The sequence below is a fragment of the Stegostoma tigrinum genome, chromosome 3 (assembly GCF_030684315.1).
Source record: "Stegostoma tigrinum isolate sSteTig4 chromosome 3, sSteTig4.hap1, whole genome shotgun sequence".
NCBI classification, from domain to species: Eukaryota; Metazoa; Chordata; class Chondrichthyes; order Orectolobiformes; family Stegostomatidae; genus Stegostoma; species Stegostoma tigrinum.
In genome coordinates, this window is record NC_081356.1 from 138,659,565 (window position 1) to 138,674,819 (window position 15,255).

General features: G+C 41.9%; 1 protein-coding gene across 4 annotated transcripts in view; it reads right to left on the reverse strand.

Moving 5' to 3' along the window:
• LOC125450882 (nipped-B-like protein) overlaps positions 1 to 15,255 on the reverse strand; it is a 510,140-nt gene that overhangs the window by 170,840 nt on the left and 324,045 nt on the right. For all 4 annotated transcript variants that reach the window (XM_059644995.1, XM_059644996.1, XM_059644997.1 and 1 more), the window contains 3 exons: positions 13,122 to 13,224; positions 11,550 to 11,648; positions 963 to 1,109 (listed from right to left, as the gene is read on the reverse strand). In XM_059644995.1, the coding sequence (XP_059500978.1) occupies positions 963 to 1,109; positions 11,550 to 11,648; positions 13,122 to 13,224 (349 nt within the window). The remainder of the gene's footprint in view (positions 1 to 962; positions 1,110 to 11,549; positions 11,649 to 13,121; positions 13,225 to 15,255) is intronic.

Below are 15,255 nucleotides of genomic sequence, written 5' to 3' on the forward strand. Positions count from 1 at the left end.
TACTTCAAGCAACTCCTCAAAACAGAACAGAATGACACAGCACGGTAAACCACAATTTGATTCACCAAACCAAAGTATCCTAAATTTTTTCTCCAACTCATTAGTTAATTCCAACCTATTCTTTCCTCATAGCCCTGCTAAATGAAGAATAGGTAATGCAATGTGAAGACGACAGAATAGCATTTTCAGATAGACTGAATGGTTATATGTTTTATAAAATTCTATTCGTTTGTTATAATAGATTTGATGGCACAAAGTTTTGAGGCAACTTAAGAAATGACCTACACATTGATATTTACCCAAACTCAAACGATGACAGACTGTCAAGGTTAGATGTAGTGTGAACGGAGGAGTAGCATGCTCCTGCCAGCAGTTTCATCACTGTATATTTTAAGGCAGAGTCATATACAAGCACATGGAGTGGATCAGCAAAACTTCAACTCGGAAAGTTTTACTGTCATATTGTAGAAGACATTTGCCTCATGAACTGAGCTTTTCAAACATTACCGGTGTGACCAGTTTAAAGATAAAAGAAAAATTCTGCAAGTGTTGGAAACACTTAGATTAATCAACATATATTAATGGACCTTGCTCAAAACATACTACATTTCTAACTTTTTGGAGTTACAAAACAACATTTCCAGATCTGCTGGGTATTTCTAGCATTTTTTTGTTTTATTGCAGATATCCAGCAACAGGAGCATTTTGTTAAGGTAGATCAGATTAACTTCAAGATGCTCCTGACCTATGGAATCATGCAGCCCACTCTGATAACCACTATTAGTGGCAAGTGTTATTCAGATAGAAAACTTCAGAACTAGTGTACGGTACTAATTTTCACTTTTTGGCATTATCTACGTTAACTTTACAAAACCAATTCCCACTCCAGTTACCTCAAACTTAACTCTCAACATTGCTATAAAACCCAATCTGACATGAAGCCAGCTACGAAACAGACATACCAATATCCTCTCGATCAACATGTCGTAATACTGCTCAGTGAGTTGAGGTCGACTCAGCACAAAGCGACCCAGTAACTCCACAGCCGCTTCACGCACACTTGTGGAATTATCCATCAGGCGTCCGTGGACACCACGCTGCATGTCCAGCTGTGAGAAGAACACAATGACTACTGTGAAATTCAGCACAAAAAGTATAAGAAACCCTAACAACAGGCAGTGCAAGCGAAACAAGAGCATTAGAATGAGCATGTGGGTACATGGCTGCTCTTTGCTTCAATACATCGAGGACACAGTGGGTCTTTACATTTTTTCCCATCTCCACCCAAAATGCCTGTTAAATTATAAACAGAGTATAGTGGGAAGGGACAGAGCATATAAACTTAAGAATGTAAGAATGCACCAGCAAATAGGCTCAAGGTTGCAGCAGAAAGAACAAGACTGTGTTTCTGAATGCAGATAGCATTTGGAGCAAAAACAGCTGAAACAGAAATAACATATACGACATGAAAGCCATTTGAAATGTACAACTGCAAGGTGGCAAAGGCTGAGACCTGAATATTCAAGGGCGTATGACATTTCAGAAGTACAGCAAACTAGGAGAAAGGTAGAAGGGAGCTCTGTAAATTAAGGATAACACTTCATTGAGGAATCATCCCAGATTAAACATCGAGATATAGAATCCAGCCTCACATTTTATTATCTTGGATTCTCCAGCATCTGCAGTTCCCATTATATCGAAGATATAGAATCAGATTGGAGTAGAGACAGGAAAGAATAAAACTAAGAAGCCACTTGTGGAAGTAGTCAGTGTGTCCCTTTTCATCAAGTACACTGTAGGATGAGGTATATAGAAAATAGTGGGACCTTGGGAGAAAGGTATTGCTTTTGAGAAAATTTGTAGGTCAGGTCATGGATGAGTTTGCTGACTTGCTCACTGAGCTGGTGTTCAATTGCAAACGTTTCGTCACCCTGCTAGGTGACATCATCAACGCGCCTTTGGTAAAGCGTCAGTGTTCTGTCTCACTTGTTATTTATATGCTCAGTTTGCTGGGGTGGTTGGTATCACTTCCAGTTGTGTTTTCCAGTGGTTTGTACATCGGATCCAGTACAACATGTTTGTTGATGGAGTTCTGGTTAGAATGTCAGGCTTCCAGGAATTCCCTGGCATGTCTCGATTTGGCTCGTGTTATTGTAGATGTGTTGTTCCAGTCAAAATTGTGTCCTTCTTTGATCGTGTGTATTGAGGTCAGTAAGAATTGGTTAAATCTGTTAGTGGCTAGTTGGTGTTCGTGTATCCTTATTAACAGTTTTCTTCCAGTTTGGCCTATGTAATGTTTCTCACAGTCCTTGCATGGTATTTTGTATATTACATTGGCTTTGTTGGTTGTGGGAATGGGATCCTTTATGTTTGACCTTAGCTATCACAGGGTGGTTGTTGGTTTGTGGGCTACCCTAATACCTAGGGATAGAACATAGAACTCAGAACATAGAAAAGTACAGCACAGTACAGGCCCTTCGGCCCACAATGTTGTGCCGTGGAATATTCCTAATCCAAAAACAAAATAACCTAACCTACATTCCCCTCAATTCACTCTGTCCATGTGCATGTCCAGCAGTCGCTTAAATGTCACTAATGACTCCGCTTCCACGACTACCACTGGTAAACTATTCCATGCACTCACAACTCTCTGGGTGAAGAACCTCCCTCTGACGTCTCCTCTATACCTTCCTCCTAACACCTTAAAACTATGACCCCTCGTGGCAGTCAATCCTGCCCTGGGGAAAAGTCTCTGCCTATCGACTCTATCCATGCCTCTCATTACCTTGTACATCTCGATCAGGTCACCTCTCTTCTTCCTTCTCTCCAGAGAGAAAAGTCTGAGCTCAGTCAACCTCTCCTCAAAAGACAAGCCCTCCAGTCCAGGCAGTATCCTGGTAAACCTCCTTTGCACCCTCTCCAAAGCCTCCACCATCTTCCCTATAATAGGGCGACCAGAACTGGACACAATATTCCAAGTGTGGTCTCACCAGGGTTTTGTAGAGCTACAGCATAACCTCGCGGCTCTTAAACTCGATCCCCCTGTTAATGAAAGCCAAAACACCATATGCTTTCTTAACAACCTTATCCACCTGGGTGGCAACTTTGATAGGAGTGATAATGGGAACTACAGATGCTGGAGAATCCGAGATTGTGCTCCTGAGATGCTGCTGGGCCTGCTGTGTTCATCCAGCCTCACATTTTATTAACTTTGATAGGAGTAGTTTTGTGGTCATCTCTGATATGTCCCTGAAGAAGGGTAGGGTGACTAGTGTGTCTGGCCGTGTTGTCTCTTCTTGTTGTGGTTGCGGCAGAGGTAACAGTGGATTATGCTTTTTTTTGGTATCCATTCCTTTTAAAAACTCCTGTTCTGCTTTGTACAATTCTGGGTTGCTGCAGTGTGCTTTGGCTTATTTGAATAACACCCTGATGCAGCTCCATTTATGGGTGTTGGGTGGTTGCTACTGTAATTGAATATCTGGTCCACGTGTGTGGTCTTTCTGTATACGCTGGTTTGGAGTTCCCTGTTGTTCTTACGTTCCACCACGATGTCTGTCCAGGGAGGGTAGTTAGAGGTTGTTCTCTTCTTCTTTAGTGATATTTATTCCACTGAGGATGTTGTTTGTGTTGGTGGGTTTCTTCCAGTCTTGTGTGTTTGATAATTACAATAGGTGTCATCTACATAGATCGCCAGAGTTTGGGTTGGATAGTGGGGAGTGTTGTCTGTTCTAATCTATTCTTTGTATTACCGCTTCTGCTATCCATCCTGATACTGGGGATTCCATTGGTGTATCGTTGATTTGTTTGAATATACAGCTATTGAAGGTGAAGTGGGTTATGAGGCACAGATCCTGTAGTTTCAGAGTTTCCTTGTCAATGCTATTGGGGTCATGGGATGCCTGCCTTTCTGATTTGCCCAGCAGTGTAGCAACTGTCTCTTTGGCTAGATCGATGTTTATGGATGTAAATCGTGGTGTTACGTCAAAGAATACCATTATCTTGTCCTCTTCTATTCTGGTGTCCTTGATGATGTTGAGGAATTCTTGGGAACATTGGATGGAGTGGGTACTGTTGTCAACTAAGTATTTAAGTTTCCATTGTACGGAAATCACCAAGCACTGTGTGACAGCTAATTACGAAGGCGAAGGACGCCATACCCAGAACCAATAAAATATAAAAAATACCACACAAGGACTGACAGAAACATTGCAGAGGCTAAACTGGAAGAAAATGAGCAATACACACGGACAAAGAAGGACACAAAAGTGACTGGGTCAACACATCCAAAATAACACAGACCAAACTGAGACATGCCAGGAAACTCCTGGAGGCCTGCCATTCCAACCGGAACTCCATCAACAAACACAGTGAACTGGATCCGATATACAGACTACTGAAAAACAGAACCGGAAGTGATACCAACCACCCCAGCAAGCCGAGGCATACAAATAATAAGTGAGACAGAACACCAATGCTTCAGTGAAGGTGCACTGATGATGTCACCTAGCAGGGTGACAAAACATCAGCAATCAAACACATCAGCTTGGTGAGCAAGTCTGCAACCTCAGAAAGGTATGGCTATAATTACATACAATTCTAAGCTACACATAGATTGAATAAATCGAATTGATAAAGCTATGCTGGACAAACAAGATCAAAGAGTTCTTTCAACATAGATTCTTAAATGGGCGATTTCTACAGCCAACAAAAGAGCAAGCTATTGCAGATCTGATGATGTGCATCAAGATGGGATGAATGACCTCATAGGTAACTGTGATCACAACATGGTTGTCTCTCAAACTGATAGTAAAATTTAGCATGTGAGTTAAAGACTCGGGTTTTAAACATAAGGGTAATTATTAAAAAAAAACAAATGAACTAGCAACAGTAAACTAGCACATTAGTTTAAGGGATGGGTCAATGGGCATGCTGAAGACATTTTATGAAATAACAACTTTCAAAGATTCATTCCAGTAAATGATGAAAGGCATAAAATTTCACCATCAGTAGTTAACAGAAATTTAAGGAATCTCTAAAATTAAAAAACTAGCTCTCTCTAAAGGATACAAGATACAATCTTGGAATATAGGTAGGCCATTCAGTTCCTTGAACTTTCTCCTCGATTTAATAAGATAGTGACTAGTGAGACTGTAACCACAAATCCTCATTGCCACCTGTCCAATAACATTTCATCCTCTTGGTTCCCAAAATCTAACTACTTCTGCCCTAAACATATTCAAGGTCCTTGCTTCCACTGCCTTTTGAGGAAGATTTTCAAAGACTCAAGGTCCTGGTAGGGGGAAAAAAAAACTGAAGATGGGGCCTGTATTTATTGGAATTTGTCCCAAGAAATTAAAACAGCGAATGTTTGTTATCTATTTTGTTAATTTGAAACAGGTGCAGTGCATGTACATAAGCAAAGTTGCTGGAAAAGCTCAGCAGGTTTGGCAGCATCTGTGAAGGAGAAAACAGTTAATGTTTTGGGTCCGGTGACCCTTTTTCAGAATGCAGTGCATGTAAGCTTTCTGTCTGCAAAGAGGGCCATGCAGTCCATGTGCAAATGCGTAAAATTCAGTAAATGAAAGTATGCCCAACTGAGAAGCCTAAATTGATTGGTGACACTTGGGAGCTGCAGAAATAGGCTTTTGAGTTGGATGATCAGCCATGATTATAATGAATACATGAAAGGCTCAAAGGGCTAAATGGCCTATTCCTCCAACTATTTTCTATGTCTCCATGAGAAACAAAGAAACCTACAGCACAGGAACAGGCCCTTCGGCGCTCCAAGCCTGCGCCAATTAAGATCCTCTGTCTAACCTGTCATCTATTTTCTAACGGTCTGTGTCCATTTGCTCCCTGCCCATCCATGTACCTGTCCAAATATATCTTAAAAGACACTAACGTGTCTCTGTCTACCACCTCCGCTGGCAACGCGTTCCAGGCGCCCACCACCCTCTGTGTAAAGAACTTTCCACGAATATCTCCCTTAAACTTTCCTCCTCTCACTTCGAACTCATGACCCCTGGTAATTGAGTCCCCCACTCTAGGAAAAAGCTTTTTGCTATCCAAGGAGGACATCAGGGTCAGGTACAGTACTACGTGAACTTGACAAGACAGGAGGCACAAATGCATTGCCCCTGAACTATCTCAGGTTATGTGAAATCAGGAAATATTGTAGGTGTATCTAAAACATGGGCTACAGTGTCTCAAGACAATAGTTTGGTACTACAGTCACAAGGGTAATGAGTGATGGGCAATAGATGTTGGCCTAGCTGGTGAGGCCTACATCTGAAAGATGAAAAAAGCAAACAAAATCGAACTTGACAACTGTGGGGTGCTGGAAGAATACTTAACAGTCCTCCTGAACCACCTGACACTCTCAACAGGACCTCCTACCAGAGTATCAGGGATCGGTGCTGGGACCCCAGTCATATAAATGTATAACTGACTTGGAGGAGAATATAGGTAGCTGAAGTAGTAAATTTGCAAATGACACAAAGTTGGAGGAGCGATTGATAGGGTGGAGGATTGTTAGAGGATATAGCATGGTCTAGAAAGGCTTGAGACCTGGGCACAGAAAAGGCAGTTAGAGTTTAATCTGGACAAATGTGAGGTGATGTAGGAAGTAAGAACACTATAAATAAAAGAACACTATAGCAACATCAATATACAAAGGGATTGAAGCATACAGGTCCAGAGTTCCCTGGAAGTGGCAACACAAGTGGATAAAGTGATCAAGAAAGCATGCTGGCCTTCATTAGTTGGGCAGAAAGTAAAAAAATTGTCAAGTCATGTTGAAGTTCTACGGACCTTTAGTGAGGCCACATTTGGAATAATGTGTGCAGTTCTGGTTACCACACTACCGAAAGGACATGAGGCTTTGGAGAGGGCACGGAAACGGTTTATCACAATGTTGCCTGGTTTGGACGTATTAACTATGAGGAAAAATTGGGCAAACCTGGTTCGTTTTTACATGAATTTTGAATGATGAGAGGTGACCCAATACAAGTTTACAACTGAGAGGTACGGATAGAATAGATAGTTGGAGTCTTTTCCCCGGGTAGGAATGTCAATTACTAAGGCTTAGAGGTTTAAGGTAAAAGGGGGTAAGTTTAAAGGAGATGAGAGACAAGTTTTCTTTTTATACAGAGTGCCGGAAATGCACTGCTCGATGTGGTGGAGGCAGCAGATACAACTGCAACGTTTAAGAGACATTTTGACAGATATTTGCATAGGAATGGAATAAAAGGGATACATACTGTGTAGAGGCATAAGGTTTTTAGTTTAGAAAGGCATCATGTATCAGCACAGCCCTGGTGGGCCAAAAGGCCTGTTCCAATGCTGTATTATCCTTCATTCTTTTTAATCTGCATTTGATGGTTTCAGTCTCAGTATCAGCAACAAAAATTCTGAAGGCAGCAAAGTGTCCCACAAAAGCAGTGTATAAAGTCAGTTCCAAATTTACTTATCTCAGTAGCACAGTCTCCTGAGAAGTTTTCAGTGATGACAAAGTCACCAACTGAATCGTCAAGGCCAGTATTATGGTAAAGTTATGGTATAAACAGCTAGTGGGCTTTCAAAGTTCTTGTGGGCTTATGAAACATGGACAGCTTATTCCAGGCCAAACTCAGTCTCTGGCTTAGCTCATCTGCTTGTGAAACCCTTTGGTATCTCTAAGCTGGCTATTCTAATGCTGGCCTGCTTGGCCTGGTGCATCTTAACAGAAATCTGAGGCATTAAATTGAAAGAAAGGGCCAACAATGTTGCCAACATTTGTAGTAGGCTTGAAGATTGAGAAACCAACTTAGAATTCAGCAAAACCAAACTGACTGAGGAAGAGAAATTAGTGAAAACAAGAGGAAAGATAAAAACCACAGTAAAACCTTCTGCAAGTACTCCAAGTACATAAAGAAAAATAAAGTGACTAAAGCTAGCATCGGTCTCAAAGGATAACCAGAGAGAACCATATAAAAATCCCAAAAATAGTAATAAGGCAGAGGCAAGGGGAAAGAAGAACTTAAAGCAATAGTGATCACTTAATAAAGTGTAAAAGATCGCAAGAATTTTTTAAGAATGTATTCAGGGACTGTGGGTGTTGCTCACTAGCATTTATCGCCGATTCCTAGTTACCTTCAAGAAGGCAGTGGTGAGCTGCCCTCTTGAACCACTGATATCTTTGGAATCAGGAACACCTGTTTGAAGATAGTTCCACAACTTTGACCTCACAACAACGATGGAATAATAAGATATTTTCAAAGCAGAATGGTATGGGACTTGGAGAATTTTGTGGTGCTGCTCACATACATCTGCTGCTCTCACCTTTCAAGGTAGATTAGATTAGATTAGATTACCTAGTGTGGAAACAGGCCCTTCGGCCCAACAAGTCCACCAGTCCTTTGAAGCATCCCACCCAGACCCATCCCCCTATAACCCACACATCCCTGAACACTATGGGCAATTTATCATGGCCAATCCACCTAGCCTGCACATCTTTGGATTGTGGGAGGAAACCGGAGCACCCGGAGGAAACCCACGCAGACACGGATAGAGTGTGCAAACTCCACACAGACAGTCACCCGAGGCTGGAATCAAACCTGGGTCCCTGGCACTGTGAGGTTGCAGTGCTAACCACTGAGCCACCGTAATGGGTTTGGAAGGTGTTGTTGGAGCAGCTCTGGTGAATGTCTGCAGTGTATCTTGCAGCTGGTGCAGTGCTGCCACTGTGCATTGATGGTAAAGGAAGTGCATGTGGTGGACGGAACACCAGTTAAGTGGGCTGCTGTTTCCCTAACTGTTGTTTCCTGGACAGTGTCAATTTTCTTGAGTATTTTTGGAGCTACATCCATAAGACCCAGAAGACATAGAAGAATTAGGCCATTTAGCCTATCAAGGCTGCTCCACCATTCAATCATGGTTGATGTGTTTCTCAACGTTGCCTTCTCCCCAAAACCTTAGATCTCTTAATAATCAAGAACCGACCTACCCCTGTCATAAATACACTCAATGATTTTGCCTCCACAGCCTTCTGTGGCAATGAGTTCCACAGATTCACGAACCTCTAAGCAAAGAAATTCCACAATAGTCCAAGATCTGGGGACGGGAGTTTAAATTTCACTATGGTATATGGTGAAACTTGAATTCAGTGGAAATCTGGAATAAAAAGTTGGTCTAATGTTGATTATCATAAAAGCCCATCTGGATCACTAATGTCTTTTAAGGAATTTGACTCCAGGCTTCTGATCCTCGGGATATACCAAAGTGCCACCACCACCCAAAACGCATTATCTAATACTTTCCAGGATTAAATTCCATATGCCATTGTTCAGCCTGTCCACTGTCCTGGTGTTTGTTTTCCTCCTATTTACTACATTGACAACTTGTGTGTCATTTATGAACTTAGCTAATCATACCTCCGGCAGTCATGTCGAGATCATGAATGAACACTACAAACAAGGGACTCAACAATGGACCGTAGCAATGTGGTTGACTCTTAACTGTCCACAGGGTAATTAGAGATGGGCAATAAATGCTGCCTGGTCAGTGACGCCCTCATCCTGTGAATGAATAAAAAGAACAGAAACCTTCGGATATGTCAATGGACGGAGGTTTCCAGTCACAAAAATACCCTTCAACCATCACTCTCTGCTTCCTGCCATGAAGCCAATTTTGGATCCAATTTTCCACTTGCCTTGGACCCCATGTGCTCTTAGCTTAAGCCTAACATGTGAGACTTTATCAGAAGCTTTACTAAGGTTCATGTAGACCACATCAACTCTGCTCACTTCACTTGTACACTTAGTCTAAAAATTCAATCAAATTTGTACATAATCTTCCCCTATAAAGGCTATGTTGACTATCCTTGACTAATCCTTACCTCTCCAACTGGAGATTTAATCTGTCCCTCAGAATATTTTTCCAATACATTCCCTACCAGATGTTAAATTCACAAGCTTGTAGTTTCCTGGTTCATCCCTCCCACCCATCTTGTATAACGGCATCATATTAGCTATCCTCTAGTCCTCTGGAAACTCTCCTGTGCCCAGCCAGGATGTGACAATGTCAGAACACCTGCAATCCCCTCCTTCAACTCCCACACAAATTTGCAATACATCTCATCTGGGCGTGGGAATTATCCACTTTCAAGGCTATTAAAACTTATACTTCCTCATTTTTAATGCTAATTCATTCAATGATATCACATTCTCCTCCCTGATTTCTACACCCACGGTTTCTTTTTCTGCAATGAATACAAACAAAGTACTCATTTAAAATGTCAGCTGTCTCTTCTGGATGCCAACACAGATTGCCACTTTGGTCCCAAATGGGCCCTATTCTTTCCCTGGTTATTTCTTTCCCCTAGAATACTTTCAAAAACATCTTTGGATTTTCCTTCATATTATTCACCAGTGTTTCTTTTTATTTTTTAACATCCTCTCTTCACCCTCCTAGTTTATTTTCAAAGTAACTCCCTGCACTTTCAATAATTGTTTTCAGTCTTCAGCTCCCTTTTCTTTTCCCCTCATCTAAATTCTAAGATTTCTTGACATCCAATGTGCTCTGGATATGGATCCACCTGCCACCTATACAACACATTGGTCCCGTATACTCATTATTACCCTTTTGACTATCTCCAATTGCTCTGAAGTGGATTTTCCTTTAAGGAACTGTTCCCAGGCCACTTTGGTCCTCTCTTGTCTTAAGAAATCAGCCTTCCATTTATTTCTGATCCATCTTTGTCTTTATCCATAAAGACGCTAATTCTGATTGAATTGTGGTCATTACCACTGAAATGCTCCTCTACTGCCACATCAACCATTTGTCCAGCTTCAGTCACTAAAATTCGGTCCAGCACTATCCCCTTTCTTGCAGGACTTCCTGCATGCTGGCTCATAAGCTCTTTTGGATACATTACAAGAATTCTGCCTCCTCGAAGACATTCACACTTTGTCCAGCTGAGTTAAAAGCAGAGAAATTGAAATGCCCTACTATTGTTACCTCATGATTTTTATACTTTTATTGACCTTTTATGCCTGCTCATATTTGCACGAAGTCCCACTTAAACATCATTTAAACCTTGTCTGTTGACCTATATTAGTTTCCTGTTAAGCTTTGCCTTGATTGTGAAACTCCCACCTTCCTTTTAGATACTTTCCTCCCCGAATCTCTTTCAGCTCCCCATCTTTATAGATGGCTGCTCAAACTCTAGTCACTTGTGCATCTTAGTCTTTAATTGTGCTCTGAATGATATTGTGCCTTTAGTTGCCTTCTTTTGTTTTATTCATTCACAGGATGAAGGCATCACTGGCTAAGCAGCATTTATTGCCCATCCCTAATTGCCCAGAGGTCAGTTAAGAGTCAACCATATTGCTGTGTTGATAGACGGTTGCTTTCACTTAATTTTGGCAAGTGGCATCCTGGTTTTTCAGTACTAGTGCTGAAAAGTTTGCTTTGTGCTGACGACTTCAAATACATCATACTAATTTCTTGAGAGTGTTGTTTGTAAACAACTATACAGTAGAAATGTTCATACAAGGAAAATAAATCTTTACCCTTGCAAGAATGCTGGGATCCACAGCAACTACCTCAGATAGACACTTCATAGCCTTTGTTCGTACAGCGATCGCACTTTCTCCTAGTACACGCAGAATCTGCAAATAAAATATATCATCATGTCCAATGCACAGACTGGTGGTTCAAGGGACGGAAGTCACCAGAATAGTTGGTGGAATTTAAATTCAATTAATAAATCTGGAACCTAAAAGCTGGTTCTGATCATGATGATCATGAAACTATCGTTGATTGATGTTTTTATGGCAATGGGGTTGATTCTTAACTGCTCTCTGCAGTAACCTAGCAAGCCACTCAGTTCGTGAGCAATTAGGAATGGATAACAGATGGGCAATGCACACATTCACTAAGAAAACAAACAATGGACATAGAAGAGTTTGGCCTGAAAGATTCCCTGGTACAAAATCAATTCCTTCCACAGACTACGCATATTGCAATCATAAATTTTACCTTTCACCATCTCTTCCCAATAGCCAAGCTTGTTATACCTTTTCTAAATCCACATTCTTTTTTCCCTTTTATTTGTTCACAGGATGTGTGTTGTGCTGGCTTGGTCAGCACTTACTCTGCGCATTACTGCCTAGAGGACAATTAAATAGAACTGACAGCTTAGCGGTATCATTGCTGGACTGTTAATGCAGAGACTTGGATAGTGTTTTGGTGGCAAAACCACGAGTTGCTGGAAAAGTTCAGCAGACCTGGCAGCATGTGAGAGGAAAAATCAGAATCAGAACTGTTCTGAGGAATGGTCACCGAACCAGAAACGTTAATCCTGATTTTTCTTCACAGATGCTGCCACAGCTGCTGAGCTTTTCCAGTAAGTTGTATTTTTGTTTGTGATTTACAGCATACACAGTTCATTCAGTTTTTAATGTTCTGGCAAGCTAGGTTCGAATCCCACCGCGGCAGATGGTAGAATTTGAATTCAAAATTTTTTTTAAAACTGCAAGAGTTGAATGATGGCCATGAAATCATTGTTGATTGTCATGAAAGACCCATCTGGTTCACAAATGTCCTTTAAAGGAGGAAGCTTGGCAGAAAGAATCTGCCAGCTTTACGTGGCCTGGACTACATGTGACTCTAAACGCACAGCAAAGTGGTTGACCCAATCAGGGATGGGTACTAAACGCTGCCAAGCCAGCCCTCATCCCAAAAATGAATACAGAAGAAGAATAATCAAAATCAGAACCACAATGCTATTGGTCTCGAGCCAGACCAGGAAAGGACTGCAGACTTTCTTTTCAAAAGGATATTAGTAATCAATATAGATTGTTTAATAATAATAGACAACAGTTATATGGTTACCATGAGGCTCACATTCTATTCCAGTTTTTCTTTATATTGAATTCAAATTTCTTCAAGTGCCATAGTGGGATTCAAACCTATTAATTAACTAAACCCAAACATTAATCTGGTGTTGTGAATCACGAGTCTAGTGATATTACCACTCCCCATAAAATGAATTAGCTGAAATTAGTCGGTCCCTTTAAATCCCTCTACCTGACGAGTATTAATCAAATTCCCTTCAAAAGCAGTGCTATACAGCCACTCACCTGTGTCAAATAAATATCAAAGCTCTGTGCAAACGGCCTCATGGAGGCCAAGTACCGGACAATCAGACAGGCATCTTCATAATCTACATTAGCAGAGGTCATTCTGTGTACAAAAATAAATCAGTCAGATTCAAGGCAAGATTACTTAACAAGAGCAAAGGCAGCCTGACAGCTGGTGAAGGTTCACTTAACAGCATACTATCGGTTAGTCTTCTCATAGATGCATTTAGTGAGAATTAACAGTGTATTTAAGACCAAAAGAAAATCTTGATTAGTAAGGGCTGTGGGGGAAAAGGCAGGCGAACGTGGTTGAGAAACACATCAGCTGTGATTGAACAGCGGTGCTGACTTGATGGGGTGAATGGCCAAATTCTGCTCCTAAATCTTGTGGCATCTCTTAAACTTGAGAACATAACAGCAGCTTGTAAGTTAAAAGAGTAAACACAGACTACTACGTGGTAACATTTTAGAAAACAAACAAGTTAACTGACAGTTAGAAAATCGAGATTATTAAATCATCAACCCAGTTCTCACAATTTAAATGCAGGGGTTTCTCAGGGGTACAGCAGAAGCATAAAGCAATTTCTGGCACAGCAGGAGGCCATTCAATCTGTTGAAGTTAGACAAAAGTGCAATCTAGCCTAATTCCATCTTTCGGCTCTTGGTCCATAACCCTTTAGAGTTTAAAGCACCTCAAATGCATTTCCAAATGTTCTTTTTAAAACAGTTGAAGTTTCAGTCATATTAATTGGTGTGTATGTGGACTGCATTGTGCTGCAGCTGCTGTAATGTGTATAAGCACCGCCACAACATTCCAACAACCTATTTTACCCACTGCCACTGTTAACTGCATGTCCTAACAAATGAAGTGATGTAGCTCGTGTGTTTTAAAGCGAATGTTGAGGTTAAGTATCTTTACCTTAAAGGCAATCGGGACTAGGAGATAAATATGCGCCTAGTCACGTGATCCTCAAGTCCGCACCATACCAGTGCATTGTGGGAACTCCAGGAAACTCAGTATTGCCCTGACAACAACCCAAGGTAAATGCCTGCAGCTGAAATAACTTTACCTTCAGGCTTTATAATCTAAGAAAGGCCCACAGGCATGCTAATCTGAAAACACCTGAAAGTACTTGGATGGGAGACACATGGGAATAATAAGTGCAGTAGGCTTTTTCTACCAACAGTGGCTGCTCACGTCGCTCCTCTGCACTTGTGTTCTGCCACACAATCAAGTGGTAGGCTTTTGTGGAGTTCTCTTATGGCAGGATGGTAGCATCCCTACCCATGCATCAGGCGGCCTGGGTTCAAGTCCAATAAACAAAAGAATAATGAGAGAAAGGGGGCCCTTTCTCGGCTGAGAAAGTGAGGTAATATATTTGGGCGGTTGCTTTACCTGAAACACTACTTAGGTACTGTCACCCACCCATCCTCCTCCTCCTCTAACCAAAAATAAAGGTTCTGAGCACCGATTTCGTAAGGTTACTAGTTTTTTTTGTTTCAATAGTCTGTATGGGAATTCAGAACCGTGGGAACGGAGGTCAGGGCAGTTGCATGCTCCTCCTGTAGAATGTGGGAGGTAAGGACCACCACGAGCGTCCCCACTGACTTCATCTGCAGGAAGTGCACCCAACTCCAGCTCCTCGGAAACTGCATTAGGCAACTGGAGCTGGAGCTGGATGAACTGCGGATCATTCAGGAGGCAGAGGGGGTAATTGAGAGGAGTTACAGGGAGGCAGTCACACCTCAGGTACAGGAAAAAGGTAGATGGGTTACACAGTCGGGGACGTGAAGGGAACAGGCAGACAGTGCAGGGATCCCCAGTGGCCGTTCCCCGCAATAACAAGTATACCCTTTTGGGTACTGTTGTGGGGGCACTTACCAGGGTAAGCCATGGGGTACAGGTCTCTGGCACAGAGTCTGTCCCTGTTGCTCAGAAGGGAAGGGGGGAAAGCATTAGTCACTGGGGACTCCATAGTTAGGGGGACAGGCAGGGAGATTCTGTGGGAATAAGACAGACTTACAGTTGGTGTGTTGCCTCCCAAGTCCCAGGGTCCATGATGTCTTGGAACGTGTTTTCGGGATCCTTAAGTGGGAAGGGGAGCAGCCCCAAGTCATGGTCCACATAGGCATC